Consider the following 17,116-nt stretch of genomic DNA (forward strand, 5'->3'; position numbering starts at 1 on the left):
TTGTTGTTTAACCACTGCTGAGTTGCGTTGGCTTTGTGCCTGGCATCATTTTCCTGCTGAAAGGTGAAGATACTGTATTTTCTCAAACTCACACTGTCTTATTGTCAGAACAGGATCTAACACTAAGTACGCAATAAAAAGTGTTGCACTGCGGCAGCTTGTATTTCAAGTTGTCTGCAATCTCTGTCTAAAAGCAATCCAAAAACAGCAAGTAACAGCTTGCCTTCATGGGAATGTGCTCTGGGAGGTGTGATTTGGCTGGTTACAATGAATGTTTGTCTTTGTACAAGAGATGATGGCACTATCCACTCTAGTGTTTAGCACATGGACTGACAACCCAGTTAAGAGACATGAGCGTTGTCTGTCGTTACTTGTTAAAGACTTCTTGTTGTTGGTCTCGTTGTGCTGTTGACATCCCCACAAAAGGAAGTTTGAGTTATTTCTCCTCCAGATAGCCTTGTTAACCCTTAACATCCCATCCTATTATATACCGGGTCTTATTAATCAGTAACTACAGTGACTCCAATGCAAATGAGTTGAGCCAATCTTAAGTTATGATAGTTTGTAATCAAACTTTGTGCCTGCTGGTGGGTCCTTCGCCTTTTAAGGGGTTAAACCATAAGCTGAGAATCTGGAATTCACAGACCATTTCCTGCCTAGCTTTTACAGTGGCTATGTGCCTTTTTACACTTAGCAGGCTCTCATGAAATGCAATACCATGGAGGGTCAACTAGTTGTGTGTTTTGTCTGTTACCAATCTGTTGCTTGCTAGTCTATTTGAACGGGAACACCACCAAGTTTCCAAAAAATGCTGTATAATTAAACATTTGAGATGTAAACAAAGTCATGCCAAGGGGTTGGTGTGAAATGCTCTGTTTTAGAGACACTTACTGAGTCAGAATTGTTCACAGCGGCGATAGGAACCAGATGGCCACCTCTAAAATCTCTCTCAGTTATTCTCCCTAGAGTTATTACATTAAATGGCTATGAATATGCTGCCTGATGTCTGAGACATTGTTTTTTTCAAGAGTTTTGTGATAAAGTTTTGGCCTGAAATATCTTGTTAATCCATTTATTTTAATCCATTCTTTGTAGGACATTGTAAGACAAAATGGCCCCTGAAAACATTTTTTTTTTCCAGATTTTCCACTGTTTTACCATCATCAACATTCCATATAAAACTCAGAAGATATATGTAGGCTCATTGGTGGTTTTGTATACATAACATAGCATACATTTTGAAAAAACAGTCGAGTTCCCCTTTAAGTGACACAATATATCTTCTTCTAGCATTATATTAGGTGGTAAATACAATATTCGCAAAAATTCAGTCAAGACTAAACCAAACCCACAGGAAAAAAGATTTCTGGGAAAAAGAGTTGGGTGCAAAGCTGTATTTATGAAGCATAAATGACTTAATTCCTATACAGATTTTTTCTAGTTTTCAATTTTTTTCTGTTCATTGTTAATTGTACAACTGGACAGTTTACACAAAACAGTAAAATTATAAACCCCACAAAATACAACTATACATCATCATCATCATTGTCGTTGACTGCTTAATCCAGATAGGGTCTGGGTAGCAGTTGGGAGAGTAGAGAATCCCAGATGACCCTGTCCCCTGCAACTTCCTCCAGCTCATTCCTAGGGACCCCAAGCCGTTCCCAGGCCAACTTGGAGATGTAATCCCTCCAGCGGGTCCTAGGATGACCCAGGGGCCTTATGGCTGTGCCTGGTACACCCCCACCGGAGGCATCCAGGGGGCATCCAAATCAGTTGCCCGAACCACCTCAGCTGGCTCCTCTCAATGCGGAGGAGTAGCGGCTCTACTCCGAGCTCCTCCTGGATGGCCAAGCTCCTCACCCTATCAAATAGAGTGTAGCCCGCCACCCTGTGAAGAAAGCTCATTTCCGCCACTTGTATTCACAATCTCGTTCTTTCGGTCATTACCCACAGCTTATGACCATAGGTGAGGGTCAGGATGTAGACAGACCAGTAAACAGAGAGCTTTGCCTTATGGCTCAGCTCCCTTATCACCACTACAGTTTGGTACAGTGACCGCATTACTGCTGCTGCCTGTACAGAGATCGAATGGCCCAGAGTACCCCATACTCCTGGAGGACCTCTCACAAGATATCTCAGGGAACCCGGTAATAAGCCATCTCCAAATCCACAAAACACATGTAGACTGGGTTGGCAAACTCCCATGCCCCCTCAACAATCCGCGAGAGGTTGAAAAGCTGGTCCATTGTTCCATGGCCGGGATGGAATCCGCATTGTTCCTCTGAAATCAGCAGGTAGGAGGTGAAATAATTCCGAACAGGGGCCTCCAACAGTCATTCCCAGCACACCCTCACTATTCGCTTGGGCCTACCGGGTCTGACCATCAGTTTTCCTTGCAATCTGGTCCAAGTCACCACCAGATGGTGATCAGTTGACACCTCAGCACCTCTCTTTACCCGAGTGTCCAGAACATACAGTCCCAAGTCAGATAAAACGACAACAAAGTCGATCATTGAACTCTGACCCAAGGAGCTCTGGTACCATGTACACTTATGAACATCCTTGTGTTTGAACTTGGTGTTTGTTATGGACAATCCATGCCTGGCACAGAAGTCCAATAACAACTCACCATTCGGGTTTAGATCGGGCAGGTCGTTCTTCCAAATCACGCCTCTCCAGGTCTCCCAGTCATTGCCAACATGAGCATTGAACTCCCCCAGTAAGACTATGGAATCTGTAGGCGGGACCTTTTCCAGAACCCCGCCCACTCACTCCAAGAAGGCCGAACCGAACACTCTGACCTGTTGTTTGGTGCATAAGGACACACAACAGTCAGAGTTTTCCTCTCTGCGATTTTTATTTGCATTGAGGCGACCCTCTCGTCCACCGGGACAAGCTCCTAAACTAAACATGTATCTATTAAAATATATGGTACTAAATGCATCTTCTAAGCTGCTTCAGAAAACAATGATTAGTCAATTTAGTTTGACCTATATTAAATTGAAAATAGTACAAAAACATGACATTTGCTCTTTTACTGTATGAACATTAATGGTTTGCTTTGTAAATTTATGCTCATTCCAATCTTTAACTTATGTCTAGATTTATTTCTGTTTCCTATTTTTCTGCACAGTATATGTAAGTTTATGTGAAATTATATGTCCTGCTACTGAAACACTGCAATCTATCTATCTATCTATCTATCTATCTATCTATCTATCTATCTATATGAATATCAACACATTCCAACAAAGTTGAGACAGGAGCATGTTTACTATTGTCTTACATCACTTTTCCACTGTCACATTGAGACAGGTAGACCAGTGCACCCCTTCACTCTCTGATTACATATTAATTAAGGACGCTGAAAAAGACATTAAAATGCAGCATATGTTGCTCTGAAAGGTTGACTCATCACACCACAATACTCGTTTCCACTGTGCATCAGTGCATTTCAGATGAGCTTGAATCCAGAGAAGTTGGCAGTGTTTCTCTATGTTACTGACAGTACATCTTCTGCAGTGCATAGTGTAGTGTTAGTAAATGCAGCAACAGTGTTTATTAACAACAGTTTGCCAAATTCCTGAGCCCATGTGGTGATCTCCTCATCGAAGCATGCTGGTTATTAATAAAGCACCATCTGAGGGAACAAAGGTTGCAGGCATTCAGTTGCAGTTATGCTTACAGAGGTTTTTCCAGATATCCTGCATCCTTTAATAATGTTGTGTACCACAGAGGGTGAAATACCTAAAATCCTTACAAAACCTTGTTAAAGAAGAAGTGGTGAGTCTTGACCTGTCATTGGTCATAAAGGTCTAGGGTTTTACTATATACTCCTTTTGTACCCAAGCATCACATCACCTCTGTTAAAATGTTTTCAGAATATTTAATAACATTCCCAGTCTTAAATTGTCTCTGTCCCAACTTTTTCAAAATCTGTCACAGGCATCAGTTTCAGAATGAGCTTAAATTTATGAAAAAAGTTAAGCTGTTTTTATTTGCACATATTGTCCCAACTTTTTGGAGCTGGGTTTGAAAGAACAGATTCAGATTCAACTAAACAGATTAATTTGTGCATGTATTTTTTATACATTTCCTTAAAGAGCTTTGACCTACATTTAATTAAACTTCTGCACTTTCCCCAAAATATTTAGTTTATCAATTCCCAAACAAAAAAACACTGATGACGCTATAAATTTCCCAGGTGAAGTGAGCTGAACTTCAGAATGACAGCAAGGTAAACCCTCAAATATAAGAGCTCAGTTATAAAATCTTAGGGAATTGTTATGCCAGTACAATTTAATCAGAAATTGCAGACTACGGTGAACTGTTATCTCACATCAGCTCAGACAACAACTCAGCTGTCAAACTGGTGATTTTTTTAATCCTTCAGCTTTTAACTAGAGCGCTAAAGGAGGACGTTATTGTCTAGATAGACTGATCTCTCCAGCTCTTCAGTGTTGTCCGTCGGAGATGAAGACAGGAAAAGAAATGTGGGTCATCAGGGGCTTTCCCATTCTACTCCTGGACAGGTCATTTGTCATGGATCATAGACACACATTAACTGCTTTCTTAGTTTGGAACCTAATGCTGATGAACAGGAGTTGATAACTATATTATCGGGGCTAGGAAAACAAATTTTTATTGAAATGTTCTCTAGGGGGAACATTTTAACCAGCTTCTGAGATAAGCTTTAAAACGGAGTTAAGCACAAAAAACTCAGTTTGGTATTTTTTTTCTGTGATACAGTAGCTAATATATGGTATTACTTTCCCCAGCTGAAGGACCAGCAGCATGTGCCTAGGAACATAATGTGACACCTGTAACCAAGTAGGGAGTTTGTTTCGAATAAAATGGAAATAATATAGACATACCTGCTTGTTTCACTATTGACTCCTTTTAAGAGTCAATAAATTGGCAATTCATCATTAGCATGGGACAATGACAGTTTCTTACTACCATGAAACTTTGGAGTTACAATGTGCAGCAGATCTAACAACATTTTAAAGGCAATTTATCTGCTGGTTCTCTAGTAGTTGGCTGGCTGCCCATCCTAGGTCTCTAATCATCTGCTTTTACTCCTTCTCCTAGATAAAAGAGCTTTGTTCTGAGGTATGTAGCAGGCAGATAAATGTTAAGTGTTAAGAGTTCATTAAGTGTTAATACTGTTTCTACTGCACCTACTGTTAGTTCTAAACAGCAGTTGAAACAATCTAGCAGCAAACATCTGAGATATAAAGATGTGTGGGTGACCCATTCAAGACTAAAATCCAAATCATAGACACTAGCTCAGCAGTTGTGGCAAAATAAAATCTCTTGCTTGCTAGACCATTTGAAGGGGAACTCCACCAAGTCTCCAAAAAATATTGCATAATTAAGCGGTTGAGATGTAAACAAAGTCATTTCAAGTGGTTTGAAAAATCAGTGACACAATATACCTTCTTCTTCCAGCATTATAATAGGTGGGGAAGGTATTCACAAATATAAATTATGCCATAATCTGCTTTTGGTGAGTGTTCTTAGGCGGAGATGCAAGCAAATGCTTTTGGGTTTTGCCAATTCTGGATCAGAAAATGTTTTCCGAGTTCTCTTTTCTCTGTATACTGAACTACTAACTTGTGTCCCTCCACCTTTTCAGAGCAGTTTAGTGCTCAGGGGGGCCAGAACACTTTGCACCTGAATGATCAATGGACAGAAGGCTGTTGGCAGGCTCAGTGATTTATTTTGCCTGTTAAATCAAAGAGAAACAGTTGTGCACCTGTTCACTGAGCCAAACAGCAGAGGCAGCTGGAAGCAAGAGGACCCCAGAGAATATATCTGGACAGTCCAGGCATGGTATGGCACGGGCATAAAATTGTTGTTATGGCACTACACCTGCTGAGCCGTGAGGGACTTTAAAGAGCTGCCAAAAACAGCTGACCTGAAATAAGGAAACTGCTCTGCAGGATAAAAACAGTGAGATGTGGAACATGATGAATGCAACCATAACATCTCAGAATGCCTGGTTTCAAGCTAAAACGTATATTATTAAATAACTGGAAATACTACAGAGAAAAAATGAAAATGGAAGATGTGAAGCTGGGAGACCATGATTATGATAATGTGACATTGCACTGTATCTTAATGACAACTTAGAAAAGGTTCTTTGCATATATCAATGTGTGAACAGCTGAGACCACATGCCAAAGACAAATGATGTGATGAGAATAAGTCTCAGATGGATCAGTCATGAAAGCCATGTAAGCCATGATCAGTCATGAAAGCCAGTCATCGCCATGAAAGACTGAATATCTTGTATTTGAGGGCATCTGAATTTCAGCCATGGGTCACCATTTTTTGTACTGCAAGTTGATGCTGTTGTATCAGAAATTATTATTTTATTGACTTTGGTGGGCACAGTAATGTGATCACTTACATGGAAACATTTAGGTTGTTGGATAGCTTTTTATAATCGCTAAGAAGCATTTGTCAGTGCAAAGTTCACTCGTTTAAAACTTAACAGATCATTTTATGCCCAGAATGCTCTGCAGCTGCAAAACATTCATTCCATCAAAACATCAGAAACAACTGAACACATTAATGAAGATCCAATATTGTATGTAAATCTGTAAAGTAGCAAAAGTGGAACAGGGTATAAGTTGATGTGAAGTGCTTTTGAGGTTTGAATTGATATAAAAGATTTTGTTCATATAGATTCAACTTTTTTGTCTTTCCCTTGTTTAATTGCAAGTATTTATTTAAGTTGAATAAAACCTGTTAAACTCTTTGTTACCACATGAAGTTTTTAGGTTGAACTGACAAACCACTTTTTACCATGAATGAGAAAAATCAGAACAACAGAATGGTTTATCTTTATTGTATAAGAACAAATTAAATAAAAGAAATAAAAGTGTGTCACGGATACTGTAATGCTTACTGCACCTTTCTTCATATATCCAAGCTTAGAAAGCCAGTGTCAGAGCATAGGGTCAACCATGATACAGCTCCCCTGGAGCAGAGGGTTAAGTGCCTTGATCAAGGGTCCATTAGCAGCAATTCTTATTTAATACATTTAATAAACCTATTTATTAATGAAACGATTAACACTCCAATGGGCCTCTCTGGAATGCAAGCACTAGCTGAACAAAGTATGCTTAGTAAAATAAACATCAGTAATATGAACAGCTTTTTCTCTTTCATCTAGAGAGAATTAAATATTAGACACAATTTGCAGAGAACAGAAATGTCTGAAGAATAGATCTTAAATTACCTACATCTGGCACTGCAGAAGATTCAAAATATTTGATGAATTTAATTCATCAACAGCTCCAATATTCAACAGGTATTTGTTCTAAACAGATCACACCACCGGTCATTTTCATACTCATGCCCAGAGAGGGGGCAGTTACCAGACATTCATGGTTTGCCCTCTCCTCTCTGGCTATCTTTAGAAGTAATCTTTATTTATACTTGCATATTTGTGAGGAAAATCCTTCCTTAATTATTTACAGTTCCTACTTCTCTTTTTGTTGTAATTTTGTGCTTTTGTGTTGGTTCAGCTCCTGGACTGGTTTGCTGTTGCTCACACCTCATTTCAAACTTTGATATTTTATTTTAAACCAGATAAATCCCAGATTCCAGTTGGTTGTTTTTTTTGTTTTTTTTTTTAAACCAGAAATTATTGATGGATGAATTTCTACTAGCAAGGACAGTACAAAGATTGGGGCTATTTTTTGATGGACAGGGATCTTGGTCTGTAGTATGAAACACCTTAGCATTCTCTCTGTTGTACAGCAAGAGTGCCAGAGGGACCAGGTGCACTAGAGTCGATACAAGATGATCTCATACTGACAAGTGCAAATCAGTTTTGAGCAAAAGGCAAATATTCTACCATAGCTAATGTGGACATTTACAGTCTGATTAGAACAGCTACAGCCCTGTATCATAATTATAAAAGCTCTTTAAATCAAGGATACTCTGCTCTCTGCAAACAAAAAGCATAGTCAATTTTATTTGACACTAAAATACAAAAAGCAGTAATTTCTGAAAAGTGCAAAAATGTACAAATTTTGTGTTAGTATGGGAATGCAGTACATTATCTCATTTATTGTGATCAGTACAAAGAATATTGATAACAGTGGTTTGTTTTTGCAGTCATTTCAGTAATTACTATGTTATAAATGGAATGTCAAGAAGTATTGGCTCACTACATAAGAAGAATCATAAGGACTGGAAAACACTGTGGTATGGACATTATCAAATCTCAGTAGATACTGTTCTATGTTTATGTATGATATGACATATCATATACACATGATAAAAAATATCAATGTATAAAAATACAATTTACTATGACTGCAAGAGACAAATTCTACAGAACACTACTAGAAAAGACAGTGTTTTCCAGAACATTATACTGCAATGAAACATTGCTATTTATAAGCAGCACACTACTCTGTAGCAGGTCTAGCAAACAGGTCACAAATAGAGAGCCGTGTTTTTGAGACAGCAAGAGCAGGGTAAAGCGGCTCAGAGAATGTATGCTGGAAACTGTAGAGCAAGGTAAGAGTGCCCTCTTCAGCCACACTGTAGAATGTCAAGCAACCCTCCTCAAAATCCAAGAGTATCCCCACCTTCTGGAGTCCAGTGACACACACAGCTGAGGTCATCTTATCATGCAGTGCTTCCACTTTGCCCTTCTCATACACCAGGCACCAGGAGTTTGGGTAGAAGCCAATGCGGCAGCTATCTTTCTGTCCCTTTCTGACTATCTGCCCGTCACTGACACCCACCTTCCAGCGGCCTTCATCCAAAGACACCTCCACCTCCCAATAATGGCGGCCCTGGCACAATGCCTTAGAGCCCAATACTTGGGGGAAGACAGTGAAGCGAGAGTCATTCTCTGGGTAGGCCTGCTGGATCTCACTGTACTCCACATCTCTGTTCTCAGCAGAAAGGAGCAGCTTTGGATGAGCAGTGTCAGGATCCAAAGTCAGATTTACACCACCTTCAGGAAATACAGGACAAAATATTGAAGATGGATTATCACACTGAACAGACTGAGCTCATGGATCAGAAATAGCATGTTACAGTGTAATAACAGCCCAATTCAAGAGGCTTGTGATGGTCTACTTCTAGTAATAGATGTTTGCAGAGTGGGATCAAGAATACTATATGTTGCACTTGTAAAAAAAGTGCACACCTAATTCATCTAACCTATATCATTAAAGTTTCTTAAATATGGGAGCTCAAGGAAACATATTTACAGTATCATGATTACAGCAGTGAAGGACTTACACAACAGTCTGAACGGGTCCCGGTGGGGCACTGATATTATTACAATCTCAAGTCTTCTCTCTGTCCAGCCTTGCAGGCAGTCCAGTCTGCCTTGATTAACTTCCTCGACTGGCTCCAGGTTCTCCATAGGGTCTGATAGTCTATTAAAACTAGAGAAGGTTGGGGACATGAAGAAGTGTTACTGGTGAATTTATGGCTAACCAACTCTGCTTACTTACCAAACAGACTTTGGCAATTGCAGGGGTGATAGTGGGAAAAAATTCCTGAGCCTGAACTTTTTTTCTCTGCTCGGGAGGTGAGCAGGGTGGGGGTGCTATGTATGCGACACACTTAACACATAACTTGTTGGCCCCTGGGTGCAGATATACGTCTATGTATAACCCTGATCTTCATTACTGTCAAAGAGTTTTTGCTTTTGAATTAGTCCCTTCAATGATAGATTGTGTTGAATTTTGTTGAAATACATGAACAACATTCAGACATGAGATAAACAAACCCAATATAAGCCTATATTTCAGAAGCTTGTGCAGATTACCAGAACTCTTGGGACTAGCAGGCCTGCTCAGGAATCCATACCTGTTTTTAACTAGTCACATACCTTATTGCTTCTATATTATATTATATTATATTAATATAATATATTAATATATATTCCCCAGGCTTAATATAGTTGTGTTCCATGGCTGAGTTTATACGTTTCGCGTTGACAGTGGAAAAAAATTTGCACGTGTATTTCCCGGGATTTCCTACTGAATCTATCAATTTGTTTGGTCAAAGCAAGTCCCGCCCGCCCTGTGTCTGACTGGCTTAATGACTAGTAGGCTCGGCCTTGGTGTTGGTTACAGTGAAACCTGCGCATGTCAGATCAAGAGAAGCGTCAGATCCTATGGTCAGATCACGAGGCCAGGGGTCGGCAACCCGCGGCTCCGGAGCCTCTGATGCGGCTCAGCTTTTGAAAATAATTAATTTAATTAACGTATATTATTTTTGAGACTTAAAAAAATGTTCGGGCGGAATATCACAAACGTCCGGTATTTAGTTTCGGTTCGCTTGACTGACATGTCGGCGTCGTCACTCTTTTCAAATTATCCTACATGCAACTACAAACTCTTTAAAAAAATGAACATGGATAAAAATAACCATCTTACCCTTTGGCGATCTTTCTATACTCCTGAAAAGAAAAAAAAGAATTTTGCTATTTTTTAGTGATGATACAGTGAAACATTTCTATAGTGTTTGTACAACCGAATATTACTCAAAACGTTCTTTTAAAATCTTCATTTCCCAGCAGCACTTGCAGTCGTACCATGATGAAGGCCTGGTCCTGAGGTCGGGATGATCCTTGTGCATCTGCTAATGTATGCAGTGAACTGAAAGCGCTCTGGATAGTTCTCAGTCCCTGATTCAGTGTTTCAATTTGTTCTTCAATGCTTCCCAGTACTCTGTTCTCCTCCTGGGCTACACAGCTCAGGGCCTGCTGTTCCTCCATTTCCAGGGCCTCCCGCATGGCATGATACTGCTGTACAACAAAGGCCCGTGTGCCCTCTACCACCTCCTACAAGAATGATGGGGTGAAAAGTAGGAACATAAATACACTTAGCATTTAGGACTACAAACAATATATCAAAAACCCCATTTTCAACAAGGCTGGGATGCTATGCAAAATGTAGATAAAAACAAAATGTAATGATTTGCAAATCATTTAAACCCCATATTTAATTGTTAATAGTACAAAGACAATATTTCAAATGAACTAAGAAATTTTATTGCCCATTTTGAATTTGATGCTTCCAAAAAAGTTGGGACAGGGGCATTTTCACCACTGTGTTTCATGACCTCTTCTTTTAACACCACTCTGTAAGCATTTGGGAACTGAGGCGACCAAGTGCTGTTGTTTTGAAATGTTTTCCACTTTTGTTTTATACATGTGTATTTTTATTTGAATAATGTAGAAAATTTTTCAGTGGGTGACAGGTCTGGACTGCAAGCAGGACAGTTTAGCGCCTGGTCTCTTTTAATATGTATTAATGCTGTTGTAATACATGCAGAATGTGGTTTGACGTTGTCTGAAATAAGCAAGGCCTTCCCTAAAAAAAGATGTCGTCTGGATGGCAGCATATGTTGCCAAAAACATGTATATATCAGTCAGCATTAATAGAGCCTTCACAGATGTGTACGTCACATGTGCACTAATGCACTGCTAAATCATCATGAATACTGACTCTTGAACTGTGCGCTGATAACAAGCTGAGTGGTCTATATCCAGGATGACACAGTGTCCATGATTTCCAAAAATGTTGGAACATCTCAAATGTTGATTTGTTGGACCACAGGACACTTTTCCACTTCACCTTGTTCATTTTAAATGAGCTTAGGCCCAAAGAAGGTGGCAGTGTTTCTGGATCCTGTTCATATATTGTTTCTTCTTTGTGTTTTAGAGTTTTAACTTGCATTTGTGGCTGCAGTGATGAACTGTTTTCACAGACAGTGGTTTTCAAAAGTGTTCTTGAGCCCATGCAATGATCTCCACTTGAGGCCCAAAAGATCATGTCCAGCAAATACTGTTTTTTGTATACAAAGCCTTGTCTCTTGCATACGAAGATTTCTCCAGATTCTCTGAATCTGTCAATGTACCATGGAGGATGAAAAGCAACAGTTCTTTGCTATTTTACTAATTTTATTCTGCAACAATTCAGCTGCACTACTGAGACTGGTGAACCCCTCCTCGTCTTTACTTCTGAAAGACTGTCTGAGATGCTTTTTTTATCATGTTGCTGACCTGTTGTTAATCAACCACCGGGTGTATTTTTTTGGAATTACACAACATTACCAGCCTTTTGTTACTTTGTCCCAACCTTTTTGTTGGCTTCAAATTCAAAATGGGCATATATTAAAAAAAAATAACATATTTTTTAAACAATAACATTTCTCAGTTTTAACAATTGAAAGGTTATCTTTGTACTACTTTCAATTAAATATTGAGTTCAAATGATCTGTACATCATTGCATTTTGTTTTTATTTACATTTTGCACAGCATGCCAACTTTTTGGGAAGTTGTAATTTATCTAACGTACAGGAACTAGGGATAAATAACAATTTCCTAGAGTCTAGTCAGACACTTTCTGCAGCTGTATTAGAAGATAATCCTGTATAATCTCCTGTAAAGTTTCACTTTATCAAGGCTAACTAAAACACTGCATAGGGACACAAGTCTCTGCACAAGTCATGTACTGATAAATCAGGATCTCAAGTAAAAACAATTACACTTACCTGAATATTGCTCTTGATCTCTGTGAGCTCATTTACTCTTTTCAAGACAGCGGTTTCTTTTGTCTGTATCTTCTTCATTTCGCTATTCAGAGTGCCCTGAGAAATTGACAAATTTCCAATAAACAAGCAGAAATGGCAAATGAGTCAATTATTAGCATACTGCATAGAACTACAAAGACTTTGAATTTGGTGACAAAACAAAAATAGCTATTATGGAAAGAGCCATAGTCAAAATGTAGCTATAATAAATTATTGCTGTTCTGTAGGACATTGGCCAAAATGCTTAATTGATGCCAAACTCTTTCTGTCTTTGTCTGCTCACCCTAAGCTCTTTCTCAGCCTCTCTGATGCTGATGCAGGCATGGTCCTTATGCGAGCCTATTACAGTGCATACAGTACATACGCACATCCCACAAGGACGGCAGTAGATGCGGTTCATCTCCTGGTGCTCTTGGCACCTCCAAAGTGACACATCTTCCACAGCAGGCACAAGTGGGTGGCTCTGGAAAACAGGTGATTCCAAATGGCTTTGCAGATGCTCTGGGCACATAGATGCCCCGCATACCAGACAGGTCTTCACAGCTGACCTCTGCTCTCGACTGGAGCAGTAGTGGCAATGCACTGAGCTCTCATTGGAAGGCCCCTCCTTACCAGATACTGGAGATGTGTCATTGTGAGCTGGAACGTTTCGTGACGGTTGCCCAGGACTGCCTGAGGAAGTTTTGGCTTGTTGAGAGCACTGGTGGGGACGAGTACTTGCTGGAGATGCTGGTTTTCGTTGGGACGTCTCTATTCCACTACAGGATGGCTCTTCCAGATCCTCTTCTCTCATAGGATTCTCCAGTGATGGTTTACTGGTTGATGCCATGTTCTTTTTAGATGGTGTGCTATTTACTGGGGATGTAGCTTCTGTTGAGGATGTGTCATACAAGGGAGACATTCCTTGGTCTTCTGATAAAGGCATTCCTGTGGCCTTTTTCTTTTTTGGTGGCGTATCAGGATCAGAAGAATCACTGACAGAGACTGGGCTGCTGTTGGATGGGCCTGTGCCAAGTCTGTAGCCTTCACTGGACCTCCTAAAGGTAGTTGAACTAAACTTCCTTTTCCCAAGCACATTTTTGGGGGAGTAGCGTTCAGAGAGTCTTTTCCCAAGAGTTAAGTCTAAAAAACACAACAGTGATAGTACAGTTCAATATATGCAAAGATGTACTATAGAAACCAATGAATAATTAAAGAACCAAAATAGGGCATGGACAAATGCCACCTATGCAGACTACAGTTAACTTTATACATTATTAAGTAATATTAGAAGCCCAGCTGGTAATTATATGGTAATTATACCATCCAGAGAAAGTGCAAGTTGTACATCAAGTATGCAGCACTCATATGTGGTACTTCGTAACTGAATTTGAATCATGATGATATTGTTTATCTCTATTTTTTGTCTAAATTTACAGTATTGTCCAAGCTTATGATTTCATATCTTATTTGTTATATGACATTCTACAGCCCAGCATTGCACCCATCAGCCTCATCATCTCTTTCCCATGATTTTATATCCCTTTTGTGTTATATATCAATGTTCTCTCACTACAGCACCCAGCATGCATTATGCAAACAGATAATTGGAAATCTTATTATACAATAAAGAAACCCTGACTTCTAGCATGGCCACTAATGTAGAGGCTAATAAATACAGATGTATGGTATTTGGCTTCCTTAAAGTGACATTAGCTATCCGGTCTGCTTCTTCATTAGCCAGCTGGCTAAAATATTTCAAACCTCCTCATGTGTCTGCCACCCCGCCAAAATGGCCAGTTCAACCCACAAGAATGACTTTATGTGCTAACAAGCAAATGAGCTAGCTTTATCCAACCTAAATAAATACTTTGAAGTGCCAATATTTTTGAGTTAAGTAAACCTAGTTCAACTGTTTCCACATGAACTCATTTTAGGTTGAACTGTCAAACCGTCACAGTGCAAAACCCTGATAGTTTTCAAATGCTTCTTTCATCTTCAAGATACATCAGGAGTTTTTCTTGGTTTTTAAACCACAGTAAATTTGGCCAGAGTGCTCTTTTAACGTATTCCATGGTTTATCAGTGAACAAACATAAAGGAATGTGAAACAACACGTTTATTTCTTTTAAAGTGAAATCTGCATTGCAGCATTTGTTGTAGCCTTCCAGGAAGTGAGGACGGAATCATACACCAAGGCTGTGTCCGAAACCACATACTACCACAGAAGTGCACTCATTAGTGTGCTAGCTAGCTCTGGCTAACGCAGTAGTGTACGGTTCTGGATGGATTTGTGGCTATGGTAACTATAAGTCCTGAAATGAACGCGTTAAACGTCAGCAGATGTGACAGATATCGCGAAAATAAACTGCATTATTTAAATAACAAAGCTGTGGATATGGCCGTTGTAATTTCGTGCCAAACTGTTACCATCTAGGTCAGGCCTAGTGTAGACACTAATATGGCGCACTTCGTCCAGTCGAGCGGAAAACTGGAAGGCACAACAAACGATTGAACAAACAAACAATTCATAAAAGTAGCTGGAAAAGCGAGGTCAATGTACTTCTGTGCACTGCTGCAGACGAGGAGGCTTCATAGGGGTCTCTGAAGTCTGGAGGCTCCAGGCATTCGTATTTGCATTCGGGGCAATAATAAGGACCCGTAGAGGAGCCGCTCCACAGTTCTCCAATGCAGCCCTGACAAAAGCGGTGCCTGCATCCTAGTGTGATCTGATTCCGACACTCGTGATGACATAATGGACAAATACCTGGACGGCCAGCCGGTTTATCAAGTGAAGACCCCATCTGATCAGCTTAGCAATACAGCGAAGCGTGGCAGTTAGAGAGAAACGAAACTTGTAAAATGCAGTGGGCGGAGACAGTTTACTCTTAAAGGGACAGGACCACAGTCGCTGCACAGTGAACGAGAAGGGGAATGCTGCAGACCGAAGCCCTAAAGGGGAGGGAACTGGAGACGGGAGGCTGTCAATCATTTTTTGCATCAACCAATTAAATAACTGCTCTTGTCCGTCACTTATATTTTGCATTGGCCAATCGCAGATTAGAACGAGCTGTCCGTCATTTTTTTGCATTAGCCAATCAAAGAGTCTGCAGGCCAGCCTCACCTGCACCGCCAGCCTGTTAACGACGTCAGCGTCGCACTGACACGACAGACTGTTTGTTGAGGGAAAAACAGCGAACCACGTGTTGCTGGGCAACAAGAGTTACACTGAATATATATAAACGCTGCCATACTAATTGTAAGATAATTTAATACGGAAACTTTCAGAAGAAAACCACGACGATAAAACATAATGTCGGGTTCATTCGCAGAAAAAACAAACAGACTACTCCCATGCTGAAGACGATGATGATTTTACTTCCTAACGATGATGTTTGATGGTTGCCGTTAGATACTATTAGAAAACGGAAAACTGTATGTGGAGTCAATCCCAGAACATCTGATTAAATGATTTGAATCTCTTACACTGTGATATCAACCCAGAACACCAAGCGACCACTGAAAACCACCAGGAACCGAGAGACACTTTTAATTGGTTCTATGACCTTTTTCAACGGGTAGTTTGGTACATTAAATGCAGTTCTGAACGAAAAATGGATTCATGAATTAAATGGATTCAGCTTTAACGTGTAATCTAGATGTTGTGAGAAGGGGAAATAAAGGGGACCTAAAATTATCATAAGCACAAAACGCTGAAGGCAAACTGTTTCCATTAGGAAGTAAGTGGCCATGAAATAACCTTTTGTGAACAAGCAAAGTTTAGGTTTAACTCAGAAAATGACACATGCCAGTCCGAACTGCATATGTGCACATATTTCTATATTGTGTTCATATATTTACCCACAAAGTCAGGAAGAACATGTTCTATCAGTTCACTGATGCTTTTATGCGTGATGGTCAGTCAGTGGACTCCATCCTGCTTTACCTGCCAAACAGACCTAAGTATGTACATATAAGCATGTACACATGCGCACATAAACAAAAACAAATGACAGATTTCACACAATGTAGTGGAGTAAAACATAAGATGTGTGACTGAAATGTAGTGGATGAAAGTAAAAATTCATCCAAAACAGAAATACTTCAGTAAAGATATATGAAAAAACTCTTTAAGTACAGTAACGAATTACATATTGTGTGCATGTATGTATGTATATGTATGTATGTATGTATGTATATATATATATATGACCATCACACAAAGTATAACTAAAGAAAAAATTCAAATAAAGAAAAAATTCAATCTGAGTGGAAATGAGCAATGATGAGTAGAATTTGGTCTAATACTCTGCCCAACCACTGATGGACTGCCTGGAAAATGCTGAGCAAAACACAATAGTGGACCACTAGCTTTGCCATCAGCGGGCCAACAGTGGTCTGCTTTCCTCTTCAGGGAACTTGGATTCCAGGACATTTTGTGACCAAGAATGGAGTTCATTCTTTACTGGACCAACAACCAAAATTCAAGATGATCTAGGAAAATCGCTCAGAGAGATACAACACAATTTTCATCAATCTGAAGAACCAT

General features: G+C 39.8%; 1 protein-coding gene across 2 annotated transcripts; it reads right to left on the reverse strand.

Moving 5' to 3' along the window:
* Positions 1 to 6,838: 6,838 nt before the first annotated feature.
* Positions 6,839 to 15,447, reverse strand: si:dkey-29p10.4 (E3 ubiquitin/ISG15 ligase TRIM25). Of its 2 annotated transcripts, none has more exons than XM_017711151.2 (7): positions 15,335 to 15,447; positions 12,873 to 13,711; positions 12,551 to 12,646; positions 10,586 to 10,834; positions 10,428 to 10,450; positions 9,280 to 9,428; positions 6,839 to 8,989 (listed from the first exon to the last, which is right to left on the reverse strand). In XM_017711151.2, the coding sequence occupies exons 1-7, from the start codon at positions 15,369 to 15,371 to the stop codon at positions 8,433 to 8,435; spliced, it is 1,950 nt and encodes a 649-aa protein (XP_017566640.1). In that variant the 5' UTR covers positions 15,372 to 15,447; the 3' UTR covers positions 6,839 to 8,432. The 2 variants fall into 2 exon arrangements, with proteins under 2 accessions (XP_017566640.1, XP_017566639.1); XM_017711150.2 differs by having other exon boundaries at positions 15,131 to 15,444.
* Between the last annotated feature and the right edge of the window lie 1,669 nt (positions 15,448 to 17,116).

This window comes from Pygocentrus nattereri, chromosome 7 (genome assembly GCF_015220715.1).
Source record: "Pygocentrus nattereri isolate fPygNat1 chromosome 7, fPygNat1.pri, whole genome shotgun sequence".
NCBI classification, from domain to species: domain Eukaryota; kingdom Metazoa; phylum Chordata; class Actinopteri; order Characiformes; family Serrasalmidae; genus Pygocentrus; species Pygocentrus nattereri.